Genomic DNA, 15,653 nt, shown 5'->3' with positions numbered 1-15,653 from the left:
GACCCAGTACAAAAAGAAATGGCCAGCAATAGAGCCAAAAAAGCCCATAGAGAGCCTGCTATGGAGGCTACGTCTGAGGGTATTTGCAAACTTTCTCTCCATGCTAAATCCCAGGTCATTTGACCAAAACATTAACAAAATATAACCTATTTGAGGAATTTGCCGGAGAAGAAGAAGAAGAAACATGACAAATGACAATATATTTCAATCCATACTGTGTATGTATGGAAATATAATCAATTTTACTCCACAATTGAGTTGTAGGCTTTCAAAATAAAATGAATAGTATTGAAATTTCATCAAACTATACTTCTCATTACTAAATGACTTACGAAAAAATCATCAGTCGTATATGTTACATTATTGTATTGTTATTGTGTGCTTTCCTTTTTTGTAAAATGAACAAAAATAATTTTAGAAAAATCATGAGTCAAGGGTCCCGAGAAGCCTTTGGAAATTCGCTCACTCGTTGCATTTATTCGGTGGATATAGCGCAGGCCTTATGACATCATATACACTGCGGGGTGGGTCATTAAGCCTCTTATTAACCTTTACTGTAGGTCCTAAACGTGTGTGGATTGGACTACGTTGAAAAGACGGATCTTGGAAGTGGCCTGGTGGTGCACCAGTCACCTATAGGAACTGGGCCCCTGGTGAGCCCAACAATCAAGGTGGAGAGAACTGCGGTCTTATTTACTCTAAGGTGGGTGTTCCTCTGTCTGAGTATAACAGAAAAGTGGTGAGACCTATGAACTTCAGTACAGCACCTAAAACATTCATTTGCACCCATCGATCTATTTTGAGGCGGTGCAACGGTCAGCAGCAGACAGAAGAGACCAAATTGCTACATTTGAAAATAATATGATATTTGGTCAATTAAAGTAAGCCATCCAGGTATGATTCGAAATATAAACTCGCATTGATATATCAAAATTTGTTGCTCTGTTAGAGCTTAACTATAAAAAAAAGTGGGAAGAAATCAGGCCGAAACAAAAACAAAAACAAAATGACTTGCATAGTCCAAAATGAAATTTCAAAACCCACCCCATACTGACAGGCCTACAAGCACATCCTCTAAAAACTTGTCTTTTGTAAAATTGCATGACTTTGAAAAAAAGTACACTGGCACATTGTCGTACATCGCAATGTTGAACAATGAGCTTGTTTCCCTGGAGATTTCGAAGATCACTGTTCTCATTTAGTTTATAGTACATGATATCTTTGTATTTTGGTTGTCAACAAATAAGATTGTTGCAAAAAAAAATTGAAATTAAAAAAAGAAAATGTTTCAAAAGTGATACAACAGAATGCTGTATTTACGATACCAAACATTAATTCTGCACTCTTGCACAACCTTAAAGTGTTCACCTTGGAAACATTTGAAGGAAGAAACACAAACTTACCAACAAAAATTTACCAATATAATTAATGTTTTACCTATTAAGTACTGTAATGGACACTTTAAGGGATAGTCAATAGATCTTAGTAGATCTATCTGTACATTACTATGTGTATATATAAATAAAAACACATTATGGTGATTAAAACGACAAAAAGTCACTAATTTGGGTTTAAACAATGGGATTTTAAGATTTTCTTGCTAAACTAAACTTCTTTTCATATATCTTTAATATCTAACACATCTTAGTTGAACATTTATAATTAAATATTCATAAATTTGCTAATGAGATGACGTCATTGGTCAAAATCCAAGATGGCCGACAATATCACGATGAAAAGTATAATAAGCTTATTTTCACTCAGATTTCTTCACTACTTGGTATTTTCTTACAGAAAACATTCATGTGAACGTTTTTAATCCATTGTCATGGGTTTTTAGCGTTATTTGTTGAAAAAAATGTAACTTGAAAAATTTAAGGTTGATAATCCAAGATGGCGGATAGCTAATCTACAGATGACGTCATTCTATGACATCATTTTGACGTCGTTGTGTCGGCTTTTGACAACAGAAGTCTTACAACACTTACATATTAATAAGAAACCTTTATTGGTAACTTTTTGAGTGAGATATTTAGGTATTATGGGAATTCCCCGTTTTAGCCAAAAATATCAATTAATGACGTCATAATTACGTCATATTACGTTATAATGATATAAAAATTTCAGGAAATATAAAACTTGATGAGCACAACTTCCTCTACAAATTTGGTGATCGTACAGTAAGCCGTTCTGAAAATACGAAGGGGGCCCAAAAAGCCCAGTCTGGATAGGGTTAAGTCAAAATATATTTTCGCAACGATGTCCAATCCAGCTACATCTTGCACATTTTGCATTTAAAGTAGGCTGCATTTTTCAACAATTGAAAATTGACAACCTTTCAAATGTCCTAAATTAGTGGCAATGTTATGGCATAACATCAGTTATACTAACTGACAGCCTTAACAATTGGAAATTTACTTATATAATGTCTTGTTAAAAAATTCCACATTGCACATGTTTTGAACTTTTGGAAGTAATTATGTTGTCTAATACCTTTTTGCACTTACATTGTTTTCTAACAGAGAAAAGTATAGGTAAGCAATGGAACATTTTGATTTCCGGGCTTTACTATTTCAGGATCAGACGATATGCTTGGTGTGCATGAGCTATTTCTAATTGTGTTACCAGTGGATAAAATAGACTTGCACTGGTGCAACTTTGGTCTGAAATTACATGCACCATACCAGTTTTTCCGAATAAACGTGCATATACATACAGTATTTAAAACCTTGGGCCACACCAATTTAATTTCTTGGTTCACGGATTTTTTCATAAAAAATATGGAGCGAGAGGGCGAAATAAAAATAAAAATGAAAATTGTAAAATGCTTCGGGTAAAGGTAAGGGCTAATCCCAAACATAAAGAAAAAAAGTTTTCAGTTTGAAAAAAGTACAAAAACACTATTACTGTACAGTAACAGCACCTGTTCGTTGAAAATTACAAAAGTAGTGTCAGTTTTTATGTTTGCTACACCAGAAAGTTGGTGAATGGTTTCATTAATGGTGAAAATTTGCTGAGTGGTAATTTCTATTTTTATTTTTATTTTCCAAAAAATAGGCGCGAGCGAATCCGTGAACCAAGAAATTAAATTGGTGTGGCCTTAGCAGTGAACTTGTAACTACGGAAATAGACAAGATCACATATAGACTGATTAGCACATTAAAGCCTCTGCTTGGGCGTAAGAAAACATTTGTTTCCAGTTAACCAAACAACTCTAGCAAAGCCTGCCAGCTCCAGGCTTTCTGTTGGCAGCTTCTTGCCAGGATATAAAATTGTCCATCATAGCTTTGAGTAATGGAATTTCAAACAGACTTCCTGAATGTCAAATATCTATTAATACACAAGGACTCTGCCAGTTTATGTAAGAATGTTTAGTAAATATTGTCTTTTTTTGTTCAGATCATCAATACACTTGTGCTTGTACAATGTATATCTGTATGATTACAACTTGGTGTTAAAAATTCCAGTGCATGATGTACATAATATCTCTGATGGATCACTTGAAATAGAATCTAAAAAAAAACCTACCACCCGATCCTAATTTTTTAGGACCATCACCAGAGACACATTTTCTTCTTAGACGTTATCGTTATTCAGTCAAAAGATAAGTATCATTATCTATTCAAAACATAATTAGCAACTCCAATTAGATTTCCTTCAAGTACGCTATTTAAAATCACTTGTACATAATACAAGCATAAATAAAAGCCTTTTTTTTGCTGTGAGGCAATGTTGATTTGATTATATGGATGACAGCCTCTTGAAACCCGATATTGATGTAAACGAGCGAACGAAAGAAAAGTCTGTTAAACAAAAATGCCTTAATTATGAAATATAACTGGTCAGAAACTAAGGTTCACGAAATGACTAAACGCAAAATCTATGGTCAACCGAACAATAGATTCATCATTTATGTTATTTGATATCTTTTTGTTTGACCTTAGAATTGACATTGTCGTTCTATGTCATATGTATTCGTCTTTTTTACAGCATGCTTTGGCTTATTTTCAAGCTGCTTTGTGAGATTTAAATTATGGTTAAAGATTAATTTTTCTACACGGCCGAAAATTATGGGCGAGGATGTCATTCATATAATCCAGTCGACATGGCAAATAAGGTTGAATTTGAAATACTTTCTGTGCAGAGTTTCATAATGAAAATGTTTGTTTTTGAAATGTTAGGAAACACCATTTCTATTAATTTTTTTATCTGAATTTTTAGAAAGAATGTAGGAAAGGGTCAGAATGAAAATACTTCTCCGTAAAAAAGATCTCACGATATTAAGTTTCCAAAACTGAGTGAACCTTAAAAAACTGTTGTTTTTTCAATGTTGATTGGGCAGTTCGACAAATTTTCGTTTATTTAAGAACCGAAAAAAAACATGGAGAACACTTTATGATGATGTAGACACTCAATACTTTCAATACATTGAATATATAATGTTGTTTCTGTGTTCCATGTCGTTTTTATTTCATGTTAGATATTACGAAATAGACTAGTAAAGTGAGAAGATTTGTAGCTATCAAGATATTACAAGTATTGTTTTGCTCGTGTGTTTGTGTGTGCGTTAGTGAGACCCAACAAAGAATATTCTATACCACAATTTCCACTTTATTATATTCATTAAGCTTGCTGACCCATAAAAATGCGTATACAAGAACTGGTCTGATTACTGCCATTCTATACTACCGGTATACCGCGACCAAAGTCCGAGAATGATGCATGTAGCCTTGTGTAATATATGTGCGCTGTGACAGTTTAACAGAATGTATGGAACATTCCTGCCAGGCAGATATAAAGTAAGTCGGTTGTCGTGCAGTACCTTTACCGGACTCCACGGGTTGCTGACAATATTGCAACCTAGACTTTGAAATAAAATACCAGAGGAGTTAGCTGGCCTAAGAGAACTAGGGGGCTTGTTGGATACTGACCCCCCCTCGACAGCTTACTCCTCTAGCATTTTGTTGGTCTTCCTGGTCAATTTCTCACTAACTGTGCTCCCTGACCCATAACCTTTTCTTGCATGGTATATGTCTGTTTGGTGAATTCCCACTATTTTTCGGCGACCTACTGTTTGGTTGAGGCAACTGAATTTCTAACAGGGTATTTTGATAATATCATGAGATACTTCATTCACTGTTATACGTAACATATACAAGTAAGTACCAAATCATATACACTCTTTCAATGAAACGGGGAATGCAGCATACTAGTGGTGGTACATGTATCCTTCTATTTGGCTATTTTTTTCCAGGATGTCTATTTTTCCAGGGAGCTGTGGAGCCTAGTAAAAGGTATAGCAGGCTGTTTTACTAAAGAGTTACTGCATTTACCATGTACCAGTAATAGATACAGGTAAGAAACAAATCATGATAGACCCCTCAAGATGAAAGTAAACAAGCTATCTTGCTATTTTACCAACAACACTTAGCAACGAATTATGATCATATAACCTGTCGAACAACTCACACCAATATCGATAAACACCACGACGCCTCGATCTCCATTTCCGACTTGCGCATGCACAAAATAAACCCCATACATAGTTACGTAAACTACAAAAGCCCGATCGTATTAGAATGCAGCAAAGTAGGAGTGATCAATAAGTGTCTCACCAAAACATAAGGCTCACAACTTAAATTTTGGGCCATAGATATTAAATATAAAGTTTTCATGAATACCCACCAAAGATGAAATCATTATAAATTTGCAAGCGACATCTAGAAATATTAGGAAAGGGGAAGGAAAAAATGAATCAATTGAGATGCGACCCAACTTAACAGTCTGATATATCACTTCTTTCTGGTAAAATTCGAAGGAAACCTTCTTAAAAACATTTTGTTTATAGATTTCTTGGCATGAGGAACTCGACCCACAAAGCTCTGATCACAGTTCACTGTTATTTTTCTCTCCACTTGGCTCTTTATATTAGAAAGGCGTTAACTGGAAAGTAATGGTAATGCTGACTGATTCACATTGTACTGTAGACTAGGTCTAGCTGGTTATGTAGGTCCAGAAGTGATCACAAAGGTATTTGCAAGTGTACAGTGACTTGGAAATGATCACATCTCTAATTGTAAACAGCGACACTTAGGGCTGCAGTACAATGTGAACGAGTCAGAATTGCATTTAATTTCATTTATTTGGAATACAAACAATGCAGTGGCAGACAAGCAACAGCCAGAATTTCCCTTGTGAAGGCATAGGTGACAAACGGTCATGAAAAGTCGGTGTAAATTAAGCAGTTTTTTTGAAATTCGTCTTTGTTAGCGTTAATGGTTATCTTAGTCATCTATGGGATTCACGTCATCCTTTGGAGGCTCACCGCCACCGGGACTCAGCCACACGTGATCATCTGTTGATAGACATAAGAAAAAAATTAATAAGCTACAATAACATACAAATGAACTCATAATATATGTTGAAATAAAGATATATTTGATCAAACACATATATATTGCGATCAAATCTGCAGCGTCCCGAGCGATGGAAATACAAAATACAATGTGTGTGTTGTTTCTTTTACTTTCTGTGATGAATCAAAGTATTTTAAGTGATATATGTACAACAAAACAATATGGCTAATCAAGATATTTACACACAAACACGCACAAAAACAGCATTTTGCATATACATGTCAGTATACAAATATAGACAATATAGGTTATATATAAGGCAAACATGGATAGTCTGTGGTAGTATATGTATGTAGGAACACATCTATACACATTCATCAATGAATACGGTATCAGAGAGACAAGGACATACGGATGTTTATCAATTCAAATATCGAAGATCCTCACTTTGCCTGATCCAACGGTTCACAGGGAAGTCGTATGTAGGTCCGTTGTTGTCCGGGTTGAGTTGGACAGAGACTGACTCACAGTACCAGTCGTCATCAGGGTGGCATCCATCCCGAAACAGCTCAATTTTCACAATCGGAGCAGCAACTTTTATATCCTTCAGTTTGTACCTGACAACACAAACAGAAAGTTAGCAAAACATGTGACACACAGAAAGTAGTACAGGTCGCAGTCAATTTTCACAATCGGAGCAGCAACTTTTATATCCTTCAGTTTGTACCTGACAACACATACAGTAATGTAACACTCATAAAGCTGTACAGGTTGCAATCCATCAAAACAGTTGCTACAACTTAAAGGAATTTAGAAATGTCCCTGTAATTTCAGAAAAGGCTACTAGAGGGATCCGACCTACAAAATGTCTTCCCAACAGCAAAATATATCTGCAACCTAAACATCAAGACCATAGGATGTCTTTAAGCCAAAAGGTACAAATACCGAAATTTCCTCTGCAGTTCGAAGGTGGCCCAAAATCAACCAGCTCACCATGTGGCCCAAAATCAACGAAAAAACTTCAAGGGTAATAATAAGGTTAAATACAGGTCGAAAAAAAAATCTTCGCAACCAGTATCCACATTCAAATCTATCCATATGATTGAAATTTGCCTAAAAATATCCGAAAGGAGACTGCCATACCAAGAACAATAATATTTGTTCCTTATATTTGCATGGATATAACTATAAGAACAGCATTAGCATAGCAAACATCATAATAAGCAAACTTTATAAATAATAGCAAAAGCTTTCAATTCTCTATATCTTAAAGAATGTGAAATATAGAGAGGGGAAGAAAGTGAACCTCTGTCTTCACCAGTCATGTCTTTTTCAAGTTTTTATTAAAACTTGCAAAAGACAGAAATCTACTTACTGTCCCTCCTGTCCCTTTTCAAAGTCATCTTTCCACCACACATCCAACTGCAGCTCACGGGACTGATGGCCTTTGTCGTCAAAGAGTCGGATATAGACATTAGAGTTTGTTCCAGAGCCACTGTACTTTCCAGTCTTCGTTTTGACCAGTACGTCAATGTCACCAACATCATCTACTTCCTGGGAAATACAAGATTTGAAGTCGTATCGTTAACTTAAAGAGTTTTAGCCAAAAGTTTAGCTGATGAGTGTTTCGATGCTGCTACACACTCCAGAGGTATGACTAGAGCACTGCATGCTTAATATTATCTTTGGTGTTTGTGTTCATAATGCGCTATAGAGCTGCTCGTTCGGCCCTACCCGCTCGGTATGTTTATGTTTGACCATTACGAGACCTCTCATGGAGCTATAACAATGTTTTTGAATTGAATTTTTTTTAATGTGACGAGAACCATGTTAACATTTATAGTGCGTAGAGCTGCTCGTTCAGCCCTACCCGTGGTATGTTTATCCTTTACGAAACCTCTCATGGAGCTCTAACAATTTTTTAATGTGACGAGAACAAGCGATTGCGTTTATAGTGCGTAGAGCTGCTCGTTCAGCTCTACCCGCTCGGTATGTTTAATATATATGTTTGTTCTTTTTGAGAGCCCCTCGTGGAGCTAGCAATATCTTGAATGTGACGAGAACCATGTGTTTGTAATTATAGTGTGTAGAGCTGCTCGTTCAGCCCTATCCCCGCTGTTTTCTTTTCTTAACCAGAGTTCCCCAATATAGCTCTAAGAACAAAAAATAAAAATCTATTGCTTGCTTTACCACACTTTGTGTTAGGTCATTTGTTCAAGCTTCCTGCTCACAAATATTTCATGATGAATGCAACTTTTTTTATAATTAATATGCACTCTAGCATCAATTTTCGGGTTATTCTTATAATCAAATCAGCATGGACTAATAAATGAAGCCCTTTAAAACTTACATTAACGATGTCCTGGAAGTGGGATGGGAAGATCTCCTTCAAGTCTTCGGGGTGCTGTACCCAGAAGGACTTGATTTTCACTTCGTTGTCGGGTAGACTACCGCGGGACAGCTTCTTCCCGGTCCAAAACGGCGGCTCCTGGAGTTCCCATCCAAAGAACGTGTTGAAAATGGCGATGCTGCCTTTAAGTGCTGACAGCGAGACGTCTTTACCCGGGCACATGTGGTTGTTGACTGCTGGTGTGTCGGTGAGTCGTCCGTGAAAGGTAACGTGGTGTTTCCGAAGAGCGTCACCCTCTGGGCCAAGGAACCTATTTCAACAGAAAAAGTTCATATATGTTGGCAGAAGCCATTCTTGAAATTGTTGAACTGTAACTTCCAACACAAAAAATGGACTCACCCAAATTTTCGACTACACAGCATCAGTCCTTTTCACTAGAGGGATTAAAGAAGCAATCTACATCAGAGGTTTACAACCATCTCTGAATAGAGACGGTGGGCGTCATAGACTTCCTGCAACCAATGATCCACTGCTCACTGAGTCACGTGCACTATCTGCATAACGTGACGTCACGGCAGCAGTAGGTTGTTCATTTCTTGACAAAGGCTGATGCTGTGCGGTCAAAAATTCGGGTGAGTCCAATTTTTGTGTGCGAAATTACAGTTCGACTATTTCAAGAAATAGATGTTAGTCGCGTAACTGGTACAGTGTTGAGCTCGGACCGAACAGGTCTCGACTTCGACTTCGCCGTGCCCCCGACATTGTGCCTTTGCGAAAGGCACTTTTTTCAATCCACGCATGTAATACTTGGCATCTTACTTCAGTCGTGGAAGTATACTTCCTTCACTCTCCGTCTATACTTTGCATGTAGTCACACTAAGGGCACAACCCGCCGTACGTGCAAATAAATACGTGCTATCTACGTGCCAAAACGTGGGCAATCCTTTGGGATCCGTAAGTGGTAAGTACCGCTTCCGTACGAACGTAAGAAATTCGACGGATTTTGGAGCACGCAGACACGCCGTAGAACTTTACGTGCAGGCAAAACTTTGTTAGCCATCGGTCTGCGGATTCGCCCCCCCCCCCCCCCCCCCTCCGTTCGTGCCAGTACAGGAGACGCGCGTGCCCTGTACAGACTGAACGTTTTCAGAAACACGTGGCGGACGCGGCCTCCACAGAAAACGTACGGAAAAATTGCACGTACGGCGGGCTGCGTCCTTAGCTTAACTCGAGTGCAGTGCCACGTTGTCCCCGTCTGTCGCAAAGCAAATTAATGCAACGCTAAAAGAAAAACGACCAAACCTAACTGACTAGAATCATGTAGCAGCTCTCACTCTTATGTATTTTTTACTATTTATGTGTGAAAAGAAATATATGTATAGACACATTAGGATTTTAAATGATAAATTTAAATAAAGTTTCCACCATATATGTGTAAAAAAATGTGTATAAACATATTAGGAGTTAAAATGCTGTAAACTTTATATCTTTTCAGACCCTCCCCACATGACCTCTTTGAAAAATGGCCTGAAGGCTGGTTTGAGTTTCTCATGAAACTAAGGTTCAAACAAAACCAACCTGCGCCACATGAAGTCTTCTGGTTTGTCGAAGACGGCTGGGTCCCTCAGTGCCCAGTAGGAGCTGGCATACACACGCTCACCTTCCTCGATCTGGAAAGTGACGTACAAAGAAAATGTTAACCTGACCAGCTTTGCTACCGGAAATGCTTTCAATCTGCACATCCACCTACGCAGGGACATCCAACAGCGATACCGCATGTCTGGATGTGCCCTGCTTTCTCAACCGTCACGTGCACTCTTATTTGTTGACGTCCCCCCAAACCAGCTGTCAGCCAATCAGAAAATAGGCCTTTCAGTTTTCAAAAGGTGTCTCGCATATATAAGGGTAAACTCACTAATATTTATGAGCAGTGCGGTCAGGAACTAAGGGTGATGGTTGAGGACGCAGAGTACATCCAGACATTCGGTTTCGCCGTTGGATGTCCTTGCGTAAGAGAATGAATTAAGCTGCATTGATCAGTGAGATCTAGAAATAAGCTTTGTATGTCTCACCTACTTCCATAATAAATAACACAGTTACCAACCTTCAGTGTGTGTTCTCCGCTATCCGTGGTGTACTCCACAGTCGTTGGACATGTGGCGATGGTGCTCCAAAATACTGGGTTTGGACAGAATCGCAGCACTTCCAAGACGAAGCTCTCAATTTTCGGCATCTCCTCCAGGGACTCGCGGGTCAGGCCTCTGTGATTCTTCAGGGCAGCAAGCGCCTCTTCCCGTAGCTCCTCCCGGTCTTCTGCGCTGATGGTGTCCAAGCAGGCGAAGGTACACACCAGATGAGCTGCCAAGCCATAAGCTCCGTTGATGAATACCGGAAAGAGCAGTTGTGCCGTCGCCTCTTTTTCTCCCAAGCCGTACGATTTCCCAAGATCCAAAAGTTGCTGGTATCTTTGAATACAAATCAGATGACTAGAATAAAAATCAGTGTATATTCTATAAAACTATTCTGTATTTCATAGAATTTGCAAAATCCAGTTCAAACAATTACCAAACCAGACAGACATTACCCCTATACAAACCCGTTTTAAAAGCTACGACAGGACAATGTACATTTGCATACAGAGATGATAAACACTATAACTCACTATCTGCTGACATTAAACAAATTCCAACCCTGAAGTTAATTAAATCAGCTCTGCTCTAAGACACCATGCACATTCTTAGTACTGACCTCAGACCTTTTGCCAAAATGATCTGTTGTTTCTATAATTTGACCTGGACCGGATTGATAAATTAGAATCCTTGTTTCCTGTTTTATTATTTGTACTTAATATATGGTCCGCTGTGTATATCTATTTATGTTATACCTGTGACGCGAAAACGCTCGATACGGGTGTTCCGGAACGTGTGATAACTCTCTGTATCACACAGGCTCGAAAGTTGTATCACACAGTCTTCCTTCGAGTAAATCGAACTATTGCGAACGGGTCGAATACGGCACGGTTGAAAATTCGAATACCGGATTCGGACGTTAGAATTGCTGTTGTTAAAACCTTTTGTTCGAGGACACAACATTTTCTCAACTTCTAACGCATTTCGCATCAAAATATGTGTTATGCCAGGTGGGTATGACATAAATAAAACACAACACGGTGTATTCCGCATCACCCTCGGTCCCAGCCCGCCCGCGGGTCGGATCACCCTCCGGCTTTCGGGCGATCCTTCCCGCGGTCGGGCTGGTACCTCGGGTGATACAGACTGCACTGTGTTGTATTCTATATCTATCTTATCTGTAATATAATTTATTTTCTTGTATGTGTACCTTGGCCTCGATGAAAATCAGTTTGTCATTTGGGCTACCCATGAGTCTGAAAATATCAATAAACAAATAAACTGCAAATTAAGTTAATGTTCAACGGTCATCACTTACCTCTCTGATGTCTTAATCTTCTCGAGTATTGACGTCATTGCCCGACGTTCTTCGTCGAGGTTCCTCCCTGTTAAAGCTTTAACAATGGACAATCTTACTGCAATCGCCCCGCTTCTATAAAGGCGAATCTCTTCCCCGTGAAAATGGGTTGATTCACCAAAGATGTTAGGAAGAAAGGCATCCGCCGCCACATCCGTCAACTTTGACTCGAAGTCGCTCATTGGAGTGCTGCCCCATTTTGAGATGTTGGACAAAACAGATAGCGCAGTCGATGGAGGGATGTCTTCGCCAGCCTTTGCGATTACTTCCATCAAAAACCCCTTGTTTTTCTCGTGGATCTTGCCGTTGGACAGGATGCATGGACAGACGCCCTCCGTGAAGTCCTTCCTGACTTCTCCCACCACTCCAAAACAAAATTCCTCCTTTTTGAAGAGGTCGATGTCAAAGACGGACTGCACTGTCTTGTTTCCGGTCACAACGCGACACGGAAACCCAATGTTTTTCTCCACGAAATCTTCTTCCCGATTTGGTTTTAACATCTGGTTGTTCCATCCCAGCAATTGAAGAGTTCCCAGTACGCTGCCCATGGTTTTTCACTACAAATAAAATATGAAATTTATTACTTGATGCGTTTATTTAGATGAATACAGCTAGAACACCTAGCGACATGCATATTTGTGAGCTAACACCTCGTTACCTAATGTATTATTTATGGAGGTTATATTCTCACTAGCGCGTATGTGTTTGTGTGTATGTGTGTTTGTGTTTGTGTGTGTGTCTGTGTGTGTGTGTGTGTGTCGTACTAAAGGTTTTAGCTGGTTTCACTCTGGTTTTAAAATTCACAGCGCCAGGGTTACGGATATGGATGTTACCACCATTGTCCAGGGTGCGAAACCAGGGTGAAACCAGCTAAAACCTTTAGTACGACGACGGCAAAGCATATTATTAAACTAATGAGTTGTACGACAAATATAGTACTACTATTATTAGAGCTGAGAATTTTACAATTTTTGTGGTCAGAAGTATAAAGTACCCAGCACGTAACCACTGTAGCTGTTAGCTGGTTTCCCCCGATGACCTCACGGGTCACTATATCCGTATCTCTGGCCCTGTGAATTATGGGAAGTGTGCAATTCGTGAATGGGAAAATGTGTTCATATTGATCCTATGTAAATGTAGACTTTATTTGCATACTTAATTACGAAATGGTAAAATCCCATTGTTTTCCATAACATGATTTCAATAAATGTAGCACCAAAGAGCTTTTTTTAAGCTTCCCTCGCACTCAAATTTTGCGCCTGGGACGACAGCAATGTAACAAGGCCATCCCATTTCCATTTCACTGCCCTCCCAGTCAAGAAGGCGAGAACTAATAACCACTCAGATCTCTGACTACTTATATAAGGCTGGTCCAATCTGGTCTACGGGACTGTCTTACACCGCGCGTTACGGGTCGACGCGCCTCCGTGGCAGCCAATCACAACTCTCCTACAACGCAACCGACCAATGGGAGTGCCGCAGACGACAGTTCACATGGGGAAAACAATACCTATTAAATTACCCTGTAACGCGTAAATTGTTTTATGTAGTATTGTTATGGCTGATAGGAGGTCAACAGCGTTTTTTTAAGAATGCATCACGGAAGGAAAAACCTCAGTTCCAGGATGGAGACTGACTTACACATCCCTGGAAATCATACATGTCCTTTAAAACCCTGAGGTGTCCTGTCTGCGAACGAGACGTGTACAGCTAGTCCAAATCACATGTCCTAGAATCTCGCGGAAACGAACCATTTCTGTGTATAGGACGTGTAAAGGCTTGAAATACCTTTACACATACCCTGGACACTACCTTACACGACATGAAATTAGCCATGCGTTGCATTGTGTGCATATGCATACATTAGCGGCCAATTATCACCTAATTATCTTTCCCCGGTCTGTCTCACCCAGTGCAACCCTTTTGTCATGGAAAGTGACGTCGAGCGTACTGCCCCCCCCCCCTTTCTGGATTTTGCCCCCCTCCCCATTTATTCAGCAGTTTCTTTCTCGCATTTCTTATTCTGTAATAGCGCTATATATTTATTCATACTGAAAGAAGGCAATTTTCATTAGTGTTTGTTCGTGTGTATGATATGTTGAAGTCGCGAGTGACTTTAATATGTTGTTTTCTTGTTGTTTTCTAGTCTTCGTAGGCTACTACTATGTACGTGACTGCATGCAGGGTAGTACTGTTGTCGCTCCTAGCTAAGGGTGGCTTCACTACCCAAACATGAGCGCCGTTTCGATATTCCTCAACATTATTTCCATCGAAAACAAAGTCAAATGCCGACTACAGTATCATCGGCTACAGTTGCATGCGGAAGCTCCTTGATCCATGAGGCCATGGGAAAGAACTATGGCCCGACAGCGGTCCTGTTATTATCAGTTGCAGCTGACGTCCTGTTCTGGGATCCTCAGTAGAAACTCTTTGCTGCTGTAAAATTATAATAGTTGTTCTCTGCAAAGCTCCCTTCTTCCTATCACTATCACCAGTATCTGACCGCTGCAAACTTTAGCTAATGATAAAAGGAAACCCCTAAGCTTATCAAAAGAAGAAAACTGAACTCAGAACCTGTACCGCAAATTTGTCTGGAGCACTCATTAAAAAAAAATCATGGAAACGCTTAATTCGACATCATTTTCATCAAGCATTAGTTCTTTTATTCGCAAAAGCTACAAACCAACACCAGAGTCGTTAGAGCTAGCCACGTCACGCCAATGCAGGAAGGCAGTCAAAAGTCCCTGTCCATACGCTGCACTAAAGCAAAAAGACAGCGCTGCCCGAAACAACTAAATACGAAAAAAATGGTTTAACCAGACTTAGATAGCATACACTTCGAACATCCAGTGTACATTGAAGATTTGGTATCCATCTTTCGGGAGGCCGATGGTGGAAACCATATACAGTATTTTGCACTGAAGCAACAAAGCAGATCAAGACAGCTAAATTTTTGGCAACCGTGCACTCTTTGCTATACAATAGGTATATCTTCGGTAATTTGTTCTGGTCGGCGCATCAGTTCGTGTACGCCGCCAGGTGTTTGCTCTCACCTGATCTGTTGGTCTCTGTCCTGCGGTCTTCCCGGCTTGGAGTCCGAAGCTATCGTTGTATGTCCGTGGACAAAGATTCGGCACGGCAGTAGTGGTGTAAAAGGTTGATATTCTATTCCATTCTAAAGCCTATCGACTACTTATATAAGGCTGGTCCAACCTGTTCTACGGGACTATCTTGCACTGCGCGTCACGGGTCGACGCGCCCCCGTAGAAGCCAATCACAACCCTTCAACAACACAATCGACCAATGGGAGCGCCGCAGACGACAGTTTACATGTGGAAATTCATGCCTTTTAAATGATCATGTAAAGTGTAAATTGTATTATGTAGTATTTCAGTGGCTGATAGGAGGTCAACAATGTATTGAGAATGCATTATTGTCCTTCCATCTAATCTCCAAGCAGA

At 39.5% G+C, this 15,653-nt stretch overlaps 1 protein-coding gene across 1 annotated transcript; it reads right to left on the bottom strand.

Moving 5' to 3' along the window:
- Positions 1 to 6,167: 6,167 nt before the first annotated feature.
- On the bottom strand, positions 6,168 to 15,398 carry LOC118431903. The gene is made up of 8 exons (XM_035843334.1): positions 15,246 to 15,398; positions 12,154 to 12,749; positions 10,811 to 11,171; positions 10,285 to 10,376; positions 8,707 to 9,016; positions 7,732 to 7,910; positions 6,804 to 6,973; positions 6,168 to 6,355 (listed from the first exon to the last, which is right to left on the bottom strand). The coding sequence occupies exons 2-8, from the start codon at positions 12,738 to 12,740 to the stop codon at positions 6,285 to 6,287; spliced, it is 1,770 nt and encodes a 589-aa protein (XP_035699227.1). The 5' UTR covers positions 12,741 to 12,749; positions 15,246 to 15,398; the 3' UTR covers positions 6,168 to 6,284.
- Between the last annotated feature and the right edge of the window lie 255 nt (positions 15,399 to 15,653).

The sequence above is a fragment of the Branchiostoma floridae genome, chromosome 15, assembly GCF_000003815.2.
Source record: "Branchiostoma floridae strain S238N-H82 chromosome 15, Bfl_VNyyK, whole genome shotgun sequence".
Lineage (NCBI taxonomy): Eukaryota > Metazoa > Chordata > Leptocardii > Amphioxiformes > Branchiostomatidae > Branchiostoma > Branchiostoma floridae.
Note: the sequence above shows the minus strand (reverse complement) of the source record. Positions and strands in the feature narration are given on the sequence as shown.